General features: G+C 39.8%; 1 protein-coding gene and 1 long non-coding RNA gene across 5 annotated transcripts in view; one reads left to right on the top strand and one right to left on the bottom strand.

The window, feature by feature from the left end:
• The window catches only part of CMSS1 (cms1 ribosomal small subunit homolog), a 372,406-nt gene that overhangs the window by 337,453 nt on the left and 12,028 nt on the right, over positions 1 to 22,925 (top strand). For all 4 annotated transcript variants that reach the window (NM_001193902.1, XM_077990280.1, XM_077990279.1 and 1 more), the window contains 4 exon segments: positions 1,560 to 1,648; positions 16,556 to 16,627; positions 18,432 to 18,561; positions 22,461 to 22,520. In NM_001193902.1, coding sequence (NP_001180831.1) covers positions 1,560 to 1,648; positions 16,556 to 16,627; positions 18,432 to 18,561; positions 22,461 to 22,520 — 351 coding nt within the window.
• Positions 1 to 22,925, bottom strand: part of LOC144339426 (uncharacterized) — a 59,308-nt gene that overhangs the window by 25,856 nt on the left and 10,527 nt on the right. The gene's annotated exons all lie outside the window — the stretch shown is intronic.

The following is a 22,925-nucleotide window of genomic DNA, read 5'->3' as shown; positions in this document are numbered from 1 at the left end:
TGCACTCCAGCCTGGGCAACAGAGAGAGACTCCGTCTCAAAAAAAAAAAAAAAAAGTACACATATTAGTCAGGGTTCTCCAGAGAAACAGAACCAACAGGATTATATAAAGAAAGAGATTTAGTCTAAGGAATTGGCTCATGTGATTATGGAGGCTAGCCAGCCCAGCCCTAAGATCTTCATGGCGAGTTGGCAAACTGGAGATCCAGGAGAGCTGATAGTTTAGTGCTAGTCCAAAGGCCTTAGAACTAGAGAAGATGATACAGTTTTAGTCTAAACATGATAGGCCTGAGATCCAGGAAGAGCTGATGTTTCAGTTCAAGTCGAAAGGCAGGAATAATTCTCCCTTATTCAAGGATGGGTCAGTGCTTTTATTTCAACCACTTGGATGAGGCCCACTCACACTATGGAAATTAATCTGCTCTATTCAGTCTATCAATTTAAAAGTTAATCTCTCTAAAAACACCCTCACAGCAACACCCAGAATGTATGACCAAATATTAGGGCACCCCATGGCCCAGTCAAGTTGACATATAAGATTTACCATCACAGTATGCAAACATTTAAAAGCTCGGGCCTACCAAACTGGTTAAGTTGGACCTAAATATGAACTCTGACAGAACATGTTCACAAATTCACATTTGAGGCTCACTTTGAGATATACAGAGAAACTCAAGGGAATGAGTAAAGTCTTTGATAGATCAAAAATTTGTTTAAAGGAAGCAAACACTAAAACCTGAAAGGCAGTGTGATATTAGGAGAAATAAGAACCTTCTGGTCACCGTGTTTCTTCAGGAGAGCTTTATAAACAGGAAAACTGTTAAAACTTTTATTTTTCCTGATTCTTAGGGTAAGAATTTATTTTTTCTATTGTGGAAAGGTTAAAAAATTGTAACTAGGAATTTCTCATGACCTGTAATCCCTTTGTCACAATCTTAACATGTCCCCCTGGGGCCAGCATCTAATGTCAAGGCCTGGCTGGTTCTGGGTGCAGGCATCACTTGCTGGGGATAGCTTCGGACTCAAATAGACTTTAGTTCCCAGGCGTGTGACCTTGGGTAAATGGCTTTACCTCTCTAAACAGCAGTCTTTTTATCTAAGAATAGAGGGATTTCATATCTGTAATCAGTAGTTATACTGTAAGAATTAAATAAAATAACGTCTATGAAGCGTAGTGTTGAACATGTAGTAGCCACTCAATAATTCTCGCCCTGACCACTTATTATCATCATAAGACAGCCTTTTGTCATTGTAAACTCTTAATAAATACCATTTTTTAAAGGCTGCAAAACGTCCTCTTGTATGAGTATTCTATAATAAAACATTCCCTCCTAAGGTGACACATCTAAGTAATCTTTAATTTTCCAGTTTTATAAATGAGATTGCCATCTTGGTGCTTAAATATCTGTTTCACTTTGGATCATTTCCTTAAGTGCAGCTTCTTTGAGGCAGAATTAAAAAGTGAAGAGATAGAACCTTCTAGAAAGGTGGTACCAAGATTGCACTAGCAATGAGAGAGAGAGAGAGACTTTTCTGACTTTCAAACTTTATGTTTTCTAGAAGCATCAGATGGTGAAGGAGGAGGAGACACAGAAGTGATGCAGCAGGAGACAGTTCCAGTTCCTGTACCCTCAGAGGAAACCAAACAGGTGAGGGGTCACTGTGGGAGAGCCACCGCTGTTAAATTCTGAAATCAGCCTTTTCCTCCTCTCTGTTGTTGAACTCCCCGTGTCCTAATATCGGTGGTTGGTGGAATTTAAGAGAGCCTTTTACTTTCTTTCCGTTTGAAAAGGCCATGGGCCATGCTTCCTTCATTGTAAACCAGCAAGGTCTGTTTTTTGCTCTAATTCTTTTTCCTCCCCCCCTTTTTTTTTTTTTTTTTTTTTTGAGACAGGAACTTGCTTTATCACCTGGGCTGTAGTACAGTGGCACAATCATGGCTCACTGCAACCTTGACCTTCTGGGCTCAAGCAATCCTCCCACCTCAGCCTCCCAAGTAGCTGGGACACCACAGGCATGCGCCACCACACCCAGCTAATTTTTTTGTTTTGTAGAGATGAGGTTTCTCCGTGTTGCCCAGGCTGGTCTCAAACTCCTGAGCTCAAGCAATCTACTTGCCTTGGCCTCCCAAAGTGCTGGGATTACAGGTGTGAGCCACTGCTCCTGGTTCCTAATGTTTTTTAACTATATAAATGTATTTCACAATAATGATATCTTAGATTCTTACATCACATTTTTGCCAAAAATTCAGCCTTATGCTTTTGGGTACAATTCCTAAAAGGAGACAAATAGCATAGATAGAGAAGATTATCACACACTCGAGTGCATGATTACAGCACCAGGCCATGCTGCCAGCAGGCTCCTGGGACCTTATTTCTACCCAGCATTATGGTCTGTCATATGCATTCTTAACAGGGGATCTGTGGTCTTTGCATTATCAGAATTGGCCATTTGGATAATCTTTTTTCCTAAACCTGTGACCTTTTACTGCCTTTTAAATCTTCCTACTGATGTGAGTAATGCTACTCACATCCATTTGTAGCTTTTTCTCCTTGGGTTTCCATCAAACCTGATTGGTATTTAGTTTGGTGCAAAAGTAATTGTGGTTTTTGCCATTACTTTTAATTTAAAAAAATTACTTTTGCACCAACCTAATAAATCTGTGTGATTTGGGCTTTTTGGGGTTTTGTTTGTTTGTTTGTTTTTGAGATAGAGTCTTGCTCTGTTGCCCAGGCTAGGGGACAGTGGCACAATCATGGCTTACTGCAAGCTCAACCTCCCAAACTCAAGTGATCCTCCCACCTCAGTCTCCTGAGCAGCTGGGACCACACTAGCTAATTTCTTTATTTTTTTGTAGAGATGAGGTCTCACTATGTTACCCAGGCTGGTCTCGAACTTCTGGGCTCAAGTGATCCTCTTTCCCTTGGCCTCCTAAAGTGCTGGGATTACAGGCATGAGCCACAGTGCCTGGCTTATGTGTGAATTTTTAAAGGACTGTCTACTACCAGTCCAAAGTTACTGTATTTTTCATTGCAACAATTTGGGGTCTTATTCTTATTGTAGGTGCTTTAAACTCATTACACCAGAGTGTTATTCTACCCAAAGTTTGTGACCCAGCTCAGGATAACTGTAAGAAGCAATTTAGTGTAGTGTGGCTTAACTTGCCCACCCAAGTGGGCAAGTTAAATTTCTCTGTGACTCAGTCAATGGTAAATGGTAATAATTATGTCTTCCTCACAGAGTTGTAATGATGATTAAATGAGTTGGTATTTGATAAGCACTTCAAACTGGTTATCAAAGAGAATCACTGAAGTGTTAATTATTATAGTTATAGTTAATAATTATAATCTTTTTTATTTTGCCCATTATTTTTTCTTCCTGGGAAGGGATATGCAGAAAGGTATACGTGTTTAATATATAATCATCTTGGTTTTTTTCTCCAACCATTAAATATTTTGCTCAAAGGCCCTATACTGGTTTTAATTTTAATCATTCTTCTGGAAACCTACAGGGTAACACATCCTTAGCTTTTCAGTTTATTTCCTCAAGGTGGGGTTTAATTTTTCCGTAGCTTATCCCACTAATCATACCATAGCCATGCCCTCTTTGACTTTTGCCTCTAATCAATGTCTGCCTACAGGACTTATTTGCACGTATTCTTCTTTATACTCCATTGGCTTTCGTTTTTTCTTGGTTTCCCCTTGATTTTCTTCTTGTTTGTTCCTTGCTCTTTCTGGACCCATTGGTAAAACAAAAAAAGACCTTTTATTGAGCAGTTAATACTGTCACTGTATAAAGCACACTGTACCATATAATCCTGACAGCATCCCTAGGATTACAAGAGAGACAGGTTCTGGGGGTCACAGCCCATCTGGTTGGCTGTGAGCCAGGCTACGAGGATACTGTTGCTTTCCCTTCCCTTTTTACCTGTCCTTTCTCTTTCAGCTGAGGAAAATTGGATTAACTATGTTCTAATGTGTTTTGTTGGTCACATGCCATTGCTATTTTCTGCCAAGCAAAAAAATAATTACAAAATCTTAAGCTGTTACTGCCCATTTTAATCACCTTTCTCTTGCTTTAATTTCTTTCACCACCAAATTGCTTTGAAGAGTCCAAGTCCTTGGTAAGCAAAATGCCCTAACCCCTTTCTCCAACCCTATCCTAATTTCCCTGGCCAGAGAAATATCCTTTTTCTCTGAATTGACATGAGAATCTGCGTGTGCCCCTCTGCTTCATATGAGTGTTGCCCATCTTGGTCCCTGCTTATCCCCAGAAGGCTCACCTCAAGGACAGATTTTATCTGTGCGTCTCCAGAGCGCCTGGCATGGAACTTTGCCCTTAATTGGCACTCATTATTTGTGAATGAAGGAATGAATGACCATACCGGTATCCCAGTTTTCTCATGACTCTTCCCATCTCAGCCCTTTGTCCAGCTTGTGAGCCATCAGCTCCCTGACACAGCTGCCTGCAGAGGTCTTTTGGGGCCTTGTGATGCCCTATCCCTCCTCCAGCCACATCCCTGATTTCCCAAAACAATTCCCTCCTTGAAAGGCTCCTCCACCTTGACATTCAGGGCTGGAGTCTGTCCTCTCCATCCCTGCCTGCCCACACAGTCACCCAGCTCCCCTGTGGCCTCCTTCGTCCTCTCTCTGCCACTGCTCTTCTCCCTCTGGAACTTATCCCACCACCCCAAGGATGACTTACTTGTCAGGCATACTGTCTGTCCTTTCAGGAGTCCTTCTCTAATTGTTTACACTCAGAACTTGAGTCTCCAGCTGGTTCATAAGTCCCTTGGGCCAGGGTTTCTTTTGTGTCCACTATAGTACCTAACACAGTTTGGGGCTCTTATTTGGCAGATATGGCCAGATGTGTGTTTTCTAAATATAACTGCATTTTTTCTGGATCAATTTTTTAAAAATTTTATGCTGTATTTAAATTTTAGATTTGTTTCAGATTTGTTTAAGACTGTGCTGTTCTTTCAGTTTGTCTTTATGCTTGTACAGGAACCACTTGGCATGATGCTGTCAGCTGTAATACACATTTAGGCTTTAATATCACCAGGCAAGAGCATCTGTCAAGATAGATGATGTTCCCTCCTTTGCCGTAGCTGGGCCTCACATTTGTGTCACTGAATACATTATTGCCTCTAGTTTGTTCATATTTTAGGCAGCAGATTTATAACTTTAAAGTTTTTAAATCCATGCAACTACCTCATCTCTAGCAACCATTTCACATCTAAATAATCATCCTTGGCCTGCTTAATAATGTGAGTATAAAGATCTGCCAACAGTTCTTTTTTCCCTAGTAATCACTTCCAAAATAAATGATGAGTTCCCTACTCCTAGAGATTGCATCACCCTCTTCCCTCTTCAACATCAGTCATTTCAGAGCCAGCCCTAGTGACTTTGTAATTATGGTTCCCAGAATATAAACCCTTACAAAGGATTTTGTGACTTTTCCTTGATGCTTCCATGATGTCAGTAGCATTTCAGTGGTTCCATGACCCATCTTCTCCTGCTCAGAGACCACAGTGGACTTCTTTTTTCTTCGCTGTCCTTTTGTTTATCTCCTTTAATCATAAAGGAATCTTCAGCAAGAGTGTTTCTCCCTTTCCCTTCTTACTTTCCTTTCTCTACTGTTGTATTTTCTTGCTACTGCTTTATTTGAGCATTGGTCATTTCATATTTCTTCCACTCTTTATCTCCAAGATTATGCTTATCTATTGTTGAAAGAAAACAGGACTATGTCCTATTAATTCTCTGATTCACCTTTTTCCTTTTCATTATGTTTTCTCAGTTCTGTTCTTTGTATTAATCTATTGTTTCATTGACAAATTGCCCAAAACTTAGCAGCTTAAAATAAAACAAAAACATTTAGCATCTCTTATCAGGTACCAGCCAAGTTGTGGGCTGGGGCTGGAGGCTCATGGGGAGAGTTTACCTTGCAGCTCGCTTGTGTAGTTATTGGCACGTCTCAATCTCTCACCATTTGAGCCTCTCCACAGGGTTGCCTCACAGCATTGCAGTTGCCTTTCCCCAGGCCGAGTGATCCAAGAGGGAACCAGCAAAAGCACCCAAGACAGAAACCACAATCTTTTTATAGTTTATTCTGAGTTAACACCTCGTCACTTTTGCCATATTAAGCAAGTTAGTAAATCCAGGCCACATTCATGGGGAAGAGATTACAAAGAGATTACCAAGAGATCGAGATCTTGAGGAGCTATCCTGGAATCTGGCTACCACACTCTTCCTCTGGCCCCTCAATGACTTACATCCCTTCAATGTGCAGAATATCCTCACCCCTCCAAGGATTGCAAAGTCTCATCCCATTGCAGTGTGAGCTAAATATCCAAAATCTTGTCATCTAAATCAGGTCCAGGTGCAGTTGGGGCTCCTCAGTTTTAATTCCTTAAGTACAGCGCTTTGAGTACATTTCTTCTCAACCTATGAAACTAAAGAGACAAGTTACCTCTCCCACATGCTCAACACACAGTGGTGGGACAAGTGTAGGATAACCTTTATTAACATTTCTATTCAAAAGGCGGCAAATAGGAGGCACATGGAGTCATTGGTACACAGCATTCTGAAGGCCATCCAAGCAAGTATCAGTTTATTTATTAAGGGTCGAGGCCTAAGAGTAATTCTCCGTGGTTCTTGGCTCTGCCCTTTTAATTATCCTTCTTTTTCTTCTTTTTCTATGAAAAGCAGCATGTGTTTGCAACTGAGCATCTAATGCAGCCTGCTTCTTGACAGAATTCTCCATGTCCAAAGGCCTCTGCTCTCATTGTTCTCTGACTCTCTCAGCCCAAACTAGTGGTATTTCTACATATATACCTCCTTTAAAAACTGTGGGTGTCACCTGTGATGCTTCTGGGTGTTTACTCCATTAGGCAGAAGTCATACCCGTAATCTCTTCTCTACCTTGGGCCCTTGCTGAGAGAATATGAGGCAATATCCCTTAAGCTTCCTAGAGGCATCTTGTTTGAGAAAATCTGTGAGCACACCCCTAATTTCTTTAAAGTGCTCCTGTGTGACTGAATAGTATTCTGAGGCACCATCTTTGTTTCTTCTGAGGTCTTAACAAATGGTTTTAAGTCGCACCCTTGATTTCATCTTTAATAGTCCTCTCAATTTAACTCCTTCCTTTTTCATTCTACTGTAAGAGCCAAGAAGAAATCAGGTGTCCCCTTCAACACTATTTGAAAATCTCCTTACCTAGATTCCCCATGCCAGTAGACACATTTTCCATATAATTTCAGAGAACTGTATTGCTAAACTTTCTACCACTGCATAACAAAGAGTCCCTTTCCTTCAGTTTTCAGTAAGATTCTTTCTTCAAGCCCTCACCTTCCATGTCTTCAAAGTCCAAAATTTCATAGAGTGTTGTTCAAGCACATTCTTCATCAATCACTTTACTTTTGACACATTTCAGAGTAGTTTGCAAAATCAGTACACTCACCCCAGATACTTCAGCATGCCTATCAATGACTAATGTTTAATATTTGTCTTAAAGTTTGTGTATTTTCTTTTGAGGTAAAGTTAATATACAATAAATGTACAAATGTCAAATATACCATTCAATGAATTTTGACAAATAAATACAACTGTGTAACCCAAAGCCCAATCTGGATTTAAAAAAACCAGGATCATCACCCCCAGAATCCTTTCATGCCACCTGGGTCAATCACCATGCTAAATTCCTTGCCCCAGAGTCAACAACTGTTCCGATTTTTTTTCTAAAAAATTAATTTTGCCTGTTGTAAAATGTCATAGAAATGGAATCATACAGTTACATGCTCTTTTGTTTAAGGCTTCTTTCATTCAACACAGTATTATTTAGATTCCTCCATGTCAGTGTATAGTATTTCATTCCTTTTTATTGCTGAGCACATTAAGTCTGCTAGGGCTGCCATAACAAAATACCATAGACTGGGTGGCTGAAACAACAGTTCTGAAAGCTGGAACTCCATAATCAAGAGGTCTACAGGTGTGGTTTCTCCTGAGGCCTCTCCCTTCACTTGCAGATGGCCTTCTCACTGTGTCTTCACATGGTCTTTTCTCTGTCTATCCATATCCCTGCTGTTTCATTGTGTCTTCACATGGTCTTTTCTCTATCTACGCATATCCCTGCTGTCTCACTGTGTCTTCACATGGTCTTTTCTCTGTCTATCCATATCCCTGCTGTTTCATTGTGTCTTCACATGGTCTTTTCTCTATCTACGCATATCCCTGCTGTCTCACTGTGTCTTCACATGGTCTTTTCTCTATCTACGCATATCCCTGCTGTCTCACTGTGTCTTCACATGGTCTTTTCTCCGTCTACGCATATCCCTGCTGTCTCGCTGTGTCTTCACGTGGTCTTTTCTCCGTCTATCCATATCCCTGCTGTCTCACTGTGTCTTCACGTGGTCTTTTCTCCGTCTACGCATATCCCTGCTGTCTCACTGTGTCTTCACATGGTCTTTTCTCCGTCTACGCATATCCCTGCTGTCTCACTGTGTCTTCACATGGTCTTTTCTCTGTCTACGCATATCCCTGCTGTCTCACTGTGTCTTCACATGGTCTTTTCTCTGTCTACGCATATCCCTGCTGTCTCACTGTGTCTTCACATGGTCTTTGTCTACGCATATCCCTGCTGTCTCGCTGTGTCTTCACATGGTCTTTTCTCTATATCTACGCATATCCCTGCTTTCTCACTGTGTCTTCACGTGGTCTTTTCTCCGTCTACGCATATCCCTGCTGTCTCACTGTGTCTTCACATGGTCTTTTCTCTGTCTGCGCATATCCCTGCTGTCTCACTGTGTCTTCACATGGTCTTTTCTCTGTCTGCACATATCCCTGCTGTCTCACTGTGTCTTCACATGGTCTTTTCTCTATATCTACGCATATCCCTGCTGTCTCACTGTGTCTTCACATGGTCTTTTCTCTGTCTACGCATATCCCTGCTATCTCACTGTGTCTTCACATGGTCTTTTCTCTGTCTACGCATATCCCTGCTGTCTCACTGTGTCTTCACATGGTCTTTTCTCTGTCTACGCATATCCCTGCTATCTCACTGTGTCTTCACATGGTCTTTTCTCTGTCTGCGCATATCCCTGCTGTCTCACTGTGTCTTCACATGGTCTTTTCTCTGTCTACGCATATCCCTGCTGTCTCACTGTGTCTTCACATGGTCTTTTCTCTATATCTACGCATATCCCTGCTTTCTCACTGTGTCTTCACGTGGTCTTTTCTCCGTCTACGCATATCCCTGCTGTCTCACTGTGTCTTCACATGGTCTTTTCTCTGTCTGCGCATATCCCTGCTGTCTCACTGTGTCTTCACATGGTCTTTTCTCTGTCTGCACATATCCCTGCTGTCTCACTGTGTCTTCACATGGTCTTTTCTCTATATCTACGCATATCCCTGCTGTCTCACTGTGTCTTCACATGGTCTTTTCTCTGTCTACGCATATCCCTGCTATCTCACTGTGTCTTCACATGGTCTTTTCTCTGTCTATGCATATCCCTGCTGTCTCTTCTTCTTATCAAGACACCAGTCACATTGAATTGAGGCTCTACCCTTATGACACCTCATTTAACCTTAGTTGCCTCTTTAAAGGCCCTATATCCAAATATAGTCACATTGGAGGTTAGGGTTTTAACATATGACTTTCTAGGCAACACAATTCAGTTTAGAACACTGAGTAGTAGTCACTTATGCAAATGTACCATTTTGTTTATCCATTCTTCTATTGATGGACACCTGAGGCTATTTCTTTTTTTTTTTCTTTCTTTCTTTTTTTTTTTCAAGATGGAGTCTTGCTATGTCGCCCAGGCTGGAGTGCAGTGATGCGATTCCCGGCTCACTGCAGCCTCTGCCTCCTGAATTCAAGCGATTCTCCCACCTCAGCCACCCGACTAGCTGGGATTACAGGCATTCGCCATCAGGCCCGGCCAATTTTTGTATTTTTGTAGAGATGGGATTTCACCATGTTGGCGAGGCTGGTCTTGAACTCCTGACCTCAGGTGATCCATCCACCTGGGCCTCCCAAAGTGCTGGGATTACAGGCGTGAGCCCCCCCAGCCTAGAGCTATTTCTTGTTTAGGACTATTATAAATAAATCCACCACGAATATTCACATATAAGTTTCTTGGGGAATAGTTTTTAAGCTTTTTATTGTATTTTACATTTTTAATTGACATGTAATAATTCTGCATATTTCTGGGGTACACAGTGATGTCTGTATAGTGTTCACATCAGGGCAGAACATAAATTTTTATTTCTCTTTAGTAAATACATGAGACTTGCTGAGTCATCTTCAGTTTCATTAAAAAAACTGCCAGATCTTTTTCCTAAATGATTGTACCATTTTGCACCCCCACCATCAGTGTGTGAGAGTTTTGGTTGCTGTATATTCTTGTCAACATTTGGAGTTATTGGCCTTTTAATTTTGGACATTTTGGTAAGTGTGTATTGAATAACCTTTACCATGTCCAAAAGAAACTAAAAGCCACTTCTAAGTTGTTTTTATCTTAATAATGAACATGCTTGTTTTGTTATAAAATGGCAATGTAAATTTTTTTATTCTTACCAACCTAATAATCATACATATCTTTTTTAAAAATACCAGCTGGGCATGGTGGCTCATGCCTCTAATTCCAGCACTTTGGGAGGCTGAGGCGGGCAGATCACTTGAGGTCAGGAATTCAAGACAAGCCTGGCCAATGTGGTGAAACCCTGTCTCTACAAAAATACAAAAATTAGCTAGGCATGGAGGCACACGCCTGTAATCCCAGCTACTCAGGAGGTTGAGGCAGGAGAATCACTTGAACCCGGGAGGCGGAGGTTGCAGTGAGCTGAGATCATGCCACTGTACTCCAGCCTAGGCAGTCTCAAAAATAAAAATTTTAAAAATTTAAAAATCAAACAATATTACTTATTTACTAAGAGAAAAATTCAGCTTCTCTAGCTTTTTTCCTTACTTTTCTGCCTTATAGTTTACACTGGTATTTCTTGACTTAGCAATGTCTGATGTAATCTACTGACATCCTGACTTAGCATATGAGGACATAGTTCTCCCATCTGTTATACTTCCTATTCCCTCACCAACTGCTACCTCCCCTGCCAACAAGATACCACATTTTGGTCAAAACAGTTGTCACTATTACATCATTATGATGATGGAAATATTGTTCAATGCTGAGAGAAAGAAGCTATAACCATCCCTCCTTTCTTATACAACTCTTTATTTTCATGGCATTAATAGTTGCTTCATTTCTTTATTTGCATGGCTTTCTGTGTTCCTATTGTTAATTGTTTTCATATGTTCCAACATCTCTTCCACATGCCCATGAATAATATTTTCCATATGTTCAAATAGGCCAGTCATTTTGTTTTGTTTTGTTTTCCTGCAAAACTCCGTATTTCTATTTCACTCCAAATTGGTTATTCTCCAGGCCCACTAAACAATTGAGACCTCTTAACTGTCATCCTAGGATGCCCCTTCAGCGCCCTCCTGGGCTGGACTCCTTTTTAGCTAAATCCCATAGCTTCCTTTTGTTTGGTTTCACCCTTTGTATTCTGAAATACAGCCTTCAGTATCTGCAGGTAGGATGTAAATTTTTTGAGACTTCATATATCTGAATATGTCTTTATTCTACTCTTACACTTGATTGATACTTTGGCTGGGTATAAAAGTTTAATTTGCAAATAAACTTTCTTCATAATTTTGAAAGCATCATTCCATTAAGTTCTAATATCCATTATTGCTTTTTAGAGATCTTGGCACTATTCTTTTTTCTGATCCTTTGTATTTTGTATGTTATATTTTGGAGGGGAATATTTTAGAATCTTCTTTGCCCATAATTTTCTGAAATTTTATAGTGATGCTCCTTGGAATGGGTATTTTTCATATTCATTGTACCCTATACCTAATGGGCTTTCAATTTGGAGTTTCATGTTCAAAATTTCCTTCAGGCAGCACAAGTTTGTCACATATTACTTCTTTTTTTTTTTTTTAATTTTATTTTGTCATGTGTTATTTCCTTGATGACTCCTTTTTAGAGACAAGGGTCTTACTTAGTCACTCATGCTGGAGTGCAGTGGTGCAATCATAGCTCACTGCAACATTGAATTCCTGGGCTCAAGAGGTCCTCCTGCCTCAGTCTTCCACGTAGCTAGGAGCACAGGTATGCACCACCACACAAGCTAATTTTTTGTGTATGTGAGGCGGAGTCCCACTCTGTCACCCAGGCTGGAGTGCAGCGACACAATCTTGGCTCACTGCAACCTCTGCTTCCCGGGTTCAAGCGATTCTCCTGCCTCAGCCCCCTAAGTAGCTGGGATTGCAGGTGTGCACCACCATGCCGAGCTAATTTTTGTATTTTTAGTAGAGAAGGGGTTTCACCATGTTGGTCAGGCTGGTCTTTTTTTTTTTTTTTTTTTTTTTGAGACGGAGTCTCGCTCTGTCACCCAGGCTGAAGTGCAGTGGCGCGATCTCCACTCACTGCAAGCTCCGCCTCCCGGGTTCACGCCATTCTCCTGCCTCAGCCTCCCGAGTAGCTGGGACTACAGGCGCCCGCCACCGCGCCCGGCTAATTTTTGTATTTTTAGTAGAGACGGGGTTTCACCATGTTAGTCAGGATGGTCTCGATCTCCAGTCAGGCTGGTCTTGTACTCCTGACCTCGTGATCCGCTCTCCTCAGCCTCCCAAAGTGCTGGGATTACAGGCGTGAGCCACCATGCCCAGCCTTTTTGTTTGTTTGTTTTTTGTTTTTTTGGTGAGACGGTCTCGCTATGTAACCAGGGCTGGTCTCAAACTCCTGGCCTCAAGCAGTCCTCCCACCTTGGCCCCACAAAGCACTAGGTTTACAGGCATGAGACACCATGCCAAGCCCCCTGCTGTTTTATGTCACCTCTTTTTCTATAATACTATTTATTGGAAAATTGAATCTCTTGGGGTGGTTCTCTGATTTTCTCACCACTTTTTTCTTTTCATTTTTCATCGCTTTCTGGGAGATTGCCTCTACTTTATCTTCATGCCTTCCTCATATATATATATATTTTTTTTTGAGACGGAGTCTTGCTCTGTGGCCCAGGCTGGAGTGCAGTGGCCGGATCTCAGCTCACTGCAAGCTCCGCCTCCCAGGTTCACGCCATTCTCCTGCCTCAGCCTCCCGAGTAGCTGGAACTACAGGGGCCCGCCACCTCGCCCGGCTGGTTTTTTTTTTTTGTATTTTTTAGTAGAGACGGGGTTTCACCGTGTTAGCCAGGATGGTCTCGATCTCCTGACCTCGTGATCCACCCGTCTCGGCCTCCCAAAGTGCTGGGATTACAGGCTTGAGCCACCACACCCACTCCTCGTATATTTTTATCCCACCTTTCTTATTTGTTTTAATGCTTAACTGTCTTTCCCATTTTTACAGCATCTTGTTCTTGTTTCATAGTTGCAAAATCTTCCCTTATCTCTCTGAGGATATTAATTATCATTATTTTGAGGTACCATCCCACTTTTCTCTAGGTTCATTTTTCTTTTTGTTATTTATTTGCTCTTGTGTTGGAGACTTTCCTTAGATGACTGATGAATCTTAGCTATCCATTCTTATTGAAGAGAGATACACTGAAACATTGATGAGTGGGGTTTGTCGATTAGTGTATTCATGGTAGGATGATAGGATAACAAGATGGATTTTTTACTATGGAACTCCCAAATGTCACTCTCTGATGGTATTTCTTTTAGGCCATTACATTTTTCCGAAGAGGCATTCAGTAGTCTCCTGCCTGCAATATATAAGCATGGAATAGGGGCAGGAAATGGAGACAAGCCTCTGCCTCTGCCCTTTCTCTCCTGGCCCAGCCTTGATCCTCTTGATCTCTTAAGAGAATAGATCTCCAGTTGGCTGGCAGGACAGGCAAGGTGAAAGGAAGCAGTAATGGGATAGTTGCTTGGCTACCAGGGTAGGAGATACCACCTAGTAGGGGACGGGGGTAGCTAATCATTCTAAATATAAACTTTCAGCCAATCTCTTTCTTTTTAACCCTTCACTCTCTGTAGTACTTTGTGCCTCCAAATACTGGACCTTCTCAGAGTTCAGCGAGTCAAAGACTCACTTATTGTTAGCTTCTACCCCTTCTGAAACCCAGATGCTAGCTTTCCCTCTGTGCCAAGTCACTTTTCTCCAGCTCCAGCCACTTTCCATTTTCCAAAAAGTTGTTGAAATCTCTCCATTACTGTTGTTCTTTCTCCTGGTTTCTTGGGTTTTACATAGATCCTGCTCAACAGGTCCTTTTCAATGCCCTTTATTTTCAGTTTACTGGCATTTTGAGGTTCATTTGCCATGTTTAACCAGGAGAATCATTCTTAAAGTAATTTTTGATAATTTAAGGAATTGAAAATATGCTCTAGTTGCTTCCCTTAAAAGCCACATTTTTTTTAGGGGAGTGTGATTCTTCAGACTGTGTATTTAAAATTGCTACATTTCATATAAAGAAATGACATTGCTTATCAACTGTCAAAGTCACACAGTTTTGGAATTGATTTCCAGAAATGCTTAGTGGCTTGGCTGGATTCTTCCTACCCAGCCTCCCTGAGGTAAACAGCAGCATTCATAAGGCAGTTAACTAAATGTAAGAATTTTCAATACTGTGGATTTGAATTTCTCCATAAAGTCATCTTACCTCTATGGAAATTGACCCCATAAAATTGGCCTCTTCACTGGCATCCTACCACAGCCAGCTAAAGTAACTAGTCTCCAAAACCAAAGATTATTTTGCATTTCCTTTAGGATGATGTAAGAATTTGAACCTGTCATTTACCTGAAGCAATATCATGGCTAAAGCAGTTCATCGAGCATGTTTGTTTTTCCTTTGCATGATTCAGAATTACATTTTTGTTTTTTCTCCCAGAATTAAAGAGTCCATATTCTTAAAATTGAGCTTATTTCTAGATTTATGTCATGTTTTAGTTAATTGGCTTTGTAAACCTAGCACAAATACAACCAGTACACTAAACTGGGTTCCTCGAGAACACCTCCATACGCTAAATAAGAAGATGAAACAGGTTTCTAAATACGCTTCCCAAAAACCTTGATACTGGTGGAGATAATACAGTATAGTTTAAGGGATCTGCTAATCATATCCCGGCCTTTGCCTTAGGAACATGAGCTGAGCACTGGCCTGGTTTGTAATTGTACTCTTATGGCCATCTGGCAGCTTCTGTGACATATTAGTGGCCTTGGCACAGTTTCTAATTGGCATGTACCAGCATCAAATTGGCATGTATCAACATTCACAAGACAGTTTAACTTTCTAAATAAAAGAAGCCATATCTCTCTTTTCTTTAGCTATGATGCAATTGCTCTTTGCAGGTTTTTTTGTTTTATCTGAAAGGAAACTAAAATTTCAAGATTTCCCATGTCACTTTAATCCTGAACTTTTTAAATCTATTTCTGTAATAACTAAAAGCGAATCTTGAAACTACTGGTCTTTGGCCCCATGTCTTGAAGAAATTATGTAGTATTATATCTTTCTCTCTGACTTCAGGCCATAGACATTCTCAATCTGCAGGCTGTCTGCAAGCTTTCATAGAAAGATTCATCTGTAATCATTTTAACAGAGCCAGTGGAGACAGGATTGCTTCAGTTAGTAGCTTATCAGTTTAAACTGCATATTCTGTGGTTGGAATGGAAAGTTAATCAAGGAAAACTCAGAATAAGTTTTCACTTACATTTTACATCTTACTTGGCAACTTGTTTGACAATGTTGCATAAAAGATCCAGCACAGGAAACATTTTATACTCCTGCTTATGATTAATAAATATGGAATCTGGGGCATTCTATTTTATAAATCAAGGTCTTAGTCCAAATTTCCTGTTTTTCTATATTAGAAAAAACCCTCAGGGTAAAAATAGCACTAAACTGTATCGGGTACTCAGGGGTCAAGGCAACAGGCAGAACAGATTACTGTAGATACTGTGGTGCTGAGACTGTTATCAGACTAGTAGCAAAGACATTCATTTTGTCGTCATTATAGTAAAGGCATTTGATGCAGCTGGTTTATAAAAACGTAAGTTAATATATCCCACTTTGGATTTTCTATGCTTATTGAAAAGAGGAAAGGAATGAATAATACAAACCAATAAACCAGTGACTTGGAAATGTAGGCTCACACACAGCTAGTTCATGGAAAACCCTAGTCACTCTAGTCAAAGACTGTCTTACCACATCTTAATTGTAATCACATCGATTTCTGCTGTATTATACAAGCTCAGTCACTGTCTTCAATCTCCAATACCCTGCACTTCCACACCAAGCACACATATATACTCACTCACACATATATCTTTGTTCAAAGATTTTCCAGTCTTAAGTCATCTGCACTTTGACTTTCTCAAATTCTCTCACCCCAGCTGCTGCATAGTAACCTACAGTAGATCTTCCAGCATCTCTCTTTCTGTAGAATATTACCAAGATACTCTGAAGAATACATGCATGGCAGAAAGTACTTTGGGGTTCATACCACTAATTGACACTTTATCATGAAAAGATTAAAATGTTCTCATTTGTATTTCTTAATAGCCTAAAGAATGTTTTTTGATACAACCAAAGGAAAGAAAAGAGAATACCACCAAGACCAGGAAGAGGAGAAAGGTAATATTAATAATTTCTTAAATTTGTATGGCCCCACATGGTTTCCATCACATTTTTATATGTCATACTTCCATGAGGCAACTATTGTAATCCCCACCTAAGAGATGCAGACATTGTAAGATTCCTTGAGGTTTGGTGACTTTCCGAAGGTCACTACTAATAAGTGTTTCTGTTGGAGCTAAGAATAAATTCTTCTGACTCCTATTTCGGTCTTGTGGAGTGCCAAATATCTTTGTTACCCACCCTATGTTTTCAGTGTGGTCAGATGTCAGACATAGGTTTCTAATTCTAGAAGGAGTCCAGAGCTATCCTCCCCCAGCCCTTCTGGCTCTGTCCATGAAAAAAAATATACCAACCTCCTTTTTGTACTCATTCCAGATTTGAAGACCTTATACCTTAAAGTATGACTAAAAAGAAAATAGTAAGCAGATGAAGGTAGTAAGAGGCACTTCTGACTAATTTGGAACCATAAATTAAGTCAAAAAAGCTCCCCTCCTCTTGCATTTTGATATTTGCCAGTGAGCATAGGAAAGACTTTCTCCTATACATACTTTTTTATGGCTCAGCCTTGGAGAAAGTATGGTTAGCTATGACCTTCTCCCACAGTTGTGAAAACAGCGGTGTAATTCTCTCCCTGCCAAGAGGGGTCTACTCCTGAAGTCAGCCGAGGAAATACGATTGGGATTAGAGGAAAGAAGATGGACTCAAACCAATTACTTAACAGCAAGCTTTTAGAAAACTAAGAGTGTGTGTGCATATGTTTTCTTTTCTTACAAATGGTCAAATAGCAAGATGGGAGATGCCAAATTGGCTGAGGTTTGGCAAGTCCTTAAAGAAGTGACTTTAACTTCTCTTTGATAATTTGTACACTAATGGCCTTCAGGAGTGTTAAGTTCTTGGTGGCTCAAGGTCAAAACTCTAGCTAGATAGTTTATCCTTGACTGAGGTCACGCTAAAATGTGCTCACTGATGACATATTTTTAAAAGTTAATTCCTTTGACAGAGCCTTGACCATTCTTGACAAGTGTATAGAAATGAGGATATTGTAGAAGGAGGGGAAAAAGTTGGGATCAGGGGTGGGGAACGCTCCTTCTGGATCTTTGATGGAACATTAGAAGAAAGTGAGAAGGGAAGCTTATGATGGAAAAAATGAATGATTGTGGGTTTCTACTACACTGCAGGCATTCAATACATGCTACACAAATGAATCCAAATCAAAATCGATGTTGGAAAGTATTTCCTGTAATATTTTTTTCTACTTTCCATAGGGCCACTTTAATACTGTCAGCTATCCAAGACCTGAGAATCAAGGGTGTTAAGTCCCCTCCTCAGTAGGCTCCTATGCTCAGATTCCTACTGTAGGTTTTACACTAATGCCAGAAATCCAAACTAAGACTCAGCACCTCACAAAGCAGGTTAGGCAAGAAATTCTTAAAATTCTAATCCTACAGGAATATAAATCATCTAGGGCTAAAAGAGAGCTTTCCATAGCAATGAGATTTCTTTACTTTTAACAGAAAATAATACCCTAGTATGGAGACGCCTGCAAAAACGTAGTTCTCCTGGAAGTCATAGACCAAGAGTTGCAGGAAGCTTTCTAGATCATTTTTTTCATTTTTCAAAGCAATAGTTATATCCAAGAAGTATTTAGTGAATTTTCTCAAATGTATTTATTAACACCCACATTCACACTTGGCTAACATCAAAAGCTATGTGCAGTTTAAATGCCAGAGGAATTAACCTATTCCAACCAAATGCCATTTTAAAGTATGTCCTCCCATTTTTCTTCCTTCTCATATCTTAGAAGAAAATTACTGATGTTCTTGCAAAATCAGAACCAAAACCAGGGTTACCTGAAGACCTACAGAAGCTGATGAAGGACTATTATAGCAGCAGACGCTCAGTGATTGAATTAGAAGAACTGAACCTGCCAGGTATAGCCAACCTTCAATTTTCCTAATGACAAGGAGCAAAACATAACTGTCTATTATGGTTAGGTGTCTCAAGCAGTCAATTAACATATTTTCTGGCGGGTGTGGTGGCTCATGCCTGTAATCCCGGCACTTTGGGAGGCCGAGGCTAGAGGATCGCTTGAGCCTGGGTGTTTGAAACCAGCCTGGGCAATATAGTGAGAAGTCATCGCTATTAAAAATAATAATAATAATAATTGTTTAAAGAGACATATTTTCAGGCTGGGCATAGTGGCTCACGCCTATAATCTGAGCACTCTGGGAAGCTGAGGCGGGTGGATCACTTGAGGTCAAGAGTTCGAGACCAGCCTGGCTAACATAGTGAAACCCATCTCTACTTAAAATACAAAAATTAGCTGGGCGTGGTAGCACACACCTGTAATCCCACCTACTTGGGAGGCTGACGCAGAAGAATCACTTGAACCCGGGAGGCCGAGGTTACAGTGAGCCAAGATCGCACCATTGCACTCCAGCCTGGGGAACAGAGTGAGACTCCATCTCAAAAAAAAAACATAATATTTCTTTCCTCAATCTAATAGTTTTAACTGATAGATTATATCAAATAGTTTTAGCTGATAGATTATATCCTTACTGGATGCTAAACAGTATTTTTCAAATCTAATACTAAGATTTGTGATAGTATTTTTTTTTTCAAAAGGCTAATTGTTGGGTGTGCATTTTTTTTAACAGACTATTCAACGAGTAGGAATTCGTCATGAGGATAGAAGTTAAAAGTACACATTTAAAAGTATAGTTGTGAAACACTGATTTACTCAACTCTTATAGACAAGAGCTTTAGCCTTAATAAGTAATTTAGTTTTGTTGTTGCTCTTATCATGGATTTCTAGTCATGGTTTTTAGAATAGTATTTTGGGTTGCAGGCCAGACTCTTTCAAGCAAACTATCAAAAGGTAGGAACAAAATTCTGCATGTTTTGCAAGGCTGACACTTTGCCTCAAGGGATTCTTCAGCCTACTAGAGTTTTAGATCCTCTGCCTTGGTGTATTTATAATTAAGCTAAAAGATACTGCAAGATGTAAACAGCTAATTTTAAAAAAATATGTATTTATTTTAGAGACAGTGTCTTCTTGTCTCGTCCAGGTTGGAGTGCAGTGGCACCCTCGTAGTTCACTGCAGCCTCGAACTCCTGGGCTTAAGTGGATCCTCTCACCTCAGCCTCCTGAGTAGCTGGGAATATAGCCATGTGCCACCACACCCAGCGTAAACAACTACTTTTAATTAATTTCAAAATTATGATGCATCCTTTAACTCTTTTAGGCAGGCATGGGAGAAATAGATGTTATCATAAAATCAAACCATAAAAAGTTTGGGTACAACTGCTTCAGATGAGCTATTTATAGACTACTAGGGATATCTAATATTGCTTTTGGAAAAAGTAGAGGGTGGCTTGATTTCCTTTTTCCATTACAATTTTATGCTTTCTAGAAGCTTGAGAAGCTGAAAAACAATCTGTTCCCTGAATTTTTATAATTCTTTTGTGATATCCTTTTTTAAAAACACACATTGGGTCTGGAGACATGAGTGCCCTGTCTGTTTGTTTTCCAAGGAGAGTACCCTTTAGGGAATTGAAGGAGTGCATTTGCACATGAGCAGGATCTGGACTTTTAGACTTACTAAGCCCAGACAGTTCCAACAGCAGTTAGAATCCACTCTTCTGAGCACACCACTGCCTCTGCTGTGAAAACTGTGTCCTGACTGCACTATCACAGGAACTATTCTAACAAAACCACTTTTGAAGCTTTAACTGAAGTTTGATTTTTACTGTGACTCAATGGTCAGTTTTCCATTCTAGTTCTTTGTTAGAGCAACTGAACTTACGAAGGATTTGTGAGCAGTGGGACCACTGCTGTTCTGTAACCTCATGGAACATCATAAACCTTGCTCCTCTCTAGAGTTATAGGGAGTCAAAGCTCAGAAGAAACTTTTAAGGAGTCATTTGAGTTCCATAGTGAATTTGTTTGATATTATTGTTTTATTAGAGTTCAGTAATATAGTTAGGCAAGAATGTGTGGTCATGGGTTGGTTGGGGAGGAAAGAAAATATGTTTGAAATAATGTTATAACCAAAAAGGACAGGTTTTTATTTTTAGTTTAAAAAATTAGGCCATTTAAGACACAATAAACTGAGACATCAGAGGAAGGTTTGGGAGAACAGGCACTGGTCACTACACTGATGAGACCAAGAACAGAGAGGAGATTTAAGCTAGATGTGGGGAAGGAGATACAGTGGGTTATTTAGAATAGGCTCAAGGAGGGACATAAATACCCTTATATATACACATATAAAGTAGATATAAATAATAACATATTGTTCCTATTTAGTTTGTCGAGCTTCTAACTTGGTTTTGATTTGAGGTTGTTTGTGTCTGTAGGGCACGAACATGTCTTTTCAATTAATATTGTGCACTGTACATTGTTAATGTCACACACACGGGCACTGAATTAGGATTTCAAGGCTGGAGTCACCCGGAGCTAATTAACCTCTCTGCTGTCTCCTGAGAGCTGCAGTGTGGTTTAGATTAGTGATTCCTAAATGCCTATAGGCTAGCTGCAACTGAATCACCCAGGAACTTAAACATCAGATCCCCAGGCCCATCCTCAAGAGATTCTAATTCATTATGCAAAAGAGACTCCATCCCAGGAATCTGTACCTTCAGTTCTCCAGGTGAGTCTGATCATATCCAGACTTGGGACATTATAAAGACCACCAAAGGCTCCACAACAATACAGGAGAAAACAGCTTTGAATTACTCACTTAATGAGTTATATGTGCTGGGTCACAACATAAATTTCATTTTGGTCAGTCCAGCCCCTGTTTTATTTTAATGTGTTATATTGTTTTTTATTGTATTGTTATGTCGTGTTGTATTTTGAGACATTATTACCATTCTTCCCTAATCCAAACTCTATTTTCATATGATAGGCATTTTAAAATATATATATATATTTTCTTATAAAATATGTCATCCTGTGTATGTATATACATATTAAAGTGTATCTAAAATGGCTCTGTGCTAATGCTTTCATTCTGTTTCTTTCTTCATTTGACACTTTTTCCAGATAGGACTCTGTAGTTTTATGCATGTCTAGTTCATTGCTTCTAAATGCAACATAATATTCCAGCGTTTCCATCTGTCACATATACTCATCCATTTTCCCAGGTATGGACACTTAGGTTGCCTCAAGCACCCTGGTATCACAAATAATGCCAAGATGCATATCCTTGTGTGTGTACCTTAATAGACCACGCAAGAATTTCTTTCTATTATTTACTTTGAGTTGAAGTGATAGAATTATAGGGTATATACATATTAACATTATTACTTTCCAGAATATCTATACCAGTTTACACTTCCACTTACAGTTCACAAGAGTTTCCATCACTTTGCATTCTCAACAACACTTGGTATTATACATCTTGCTAATAGTTGCCATTCTAATGAGTGTGTAAAGTGTGATCTCATTATATTAACATGCACTTCTCTGATAACTAGTGAGTTTGAACATCTTTACATAGATTTGTTAGCCACTTCATTTTGCATTTGTGTAGTCCCCATTTTATGGATTTGGAAAATAAAGGTGCTTCATTAATCTGCTGAGTGATATAAGAAGCTCCTATTTCACTGCTCTAAGAAATTACGGGCAGCTCCGTGACAGGTTAAAAGTTTACTTGTTGCTGCTGCTGTTATTTTAAATATAGGCAACACTTTAAGATATATAATGGGCCCCAATTCACTAATATTTTACAACCTTATACATCACTCATAACTCACATATAATCTATTTTGATTGTGTGTGTGCATTTACAAAATTCTCTGTATACCATGTTTATCATATTTCTAGACTCCTGTTTCCTCAAGGCCAATGATTTGACTCACAGTCTTTCCTCATACCTAAAAGAAAGTAAGTAAACTCTGATTTTAATCTATTTAAATTTATCCTTATTTTGCTCTGGCTTTGGAAATTTAGGTTTTGGTCTCATTTTTGTTTTATAATACATTAGGCCATTGTTGCTCCAGGAATCCAAAGAATGGTGTTCTAGTCCCAGGTCCCCCACCAATTTGCTGTTTGACTTGAGATGAGTCACTGAGTACTCCCCTGGACTTAATTTGTTATCTGAAAAATAGGGAAGATGGACTATGTGATATGTGTTCCATCTGTGAGATTCTGAAATTCTATTTGCATGTTTAGAACTCAGACCATGGCTATAGTGAAGCCAATCTAATTCTGTCTTTTCAAAATGTATTTTTTGGGAGACTGGAGAAGGACAGGGTCTCACTCTGTCTCCCAGGCTGGAGTGTAGTGGTC

This window comes from Macaca mulatta, chromosome 2 (assembly GCF_049350105.2).
Source record: "Macaca mulatta isolate MMU2019108-1 chromosome 2, T2T-MMU8v2.0, whole genome shotgun sequence".
In the NCBI taxonomy this organism is placed as follows: domain Eukaryota; kingdom Metazoa; phylum Chordata; class Mammalia; order Primates; family Cercopithecidae; genus Macaca; species Macaca mulatta.
Note: the sequence above shows the minus strand (reverse complement) of the source record. Positions and strands in the feature narration are given on the sequence as shown.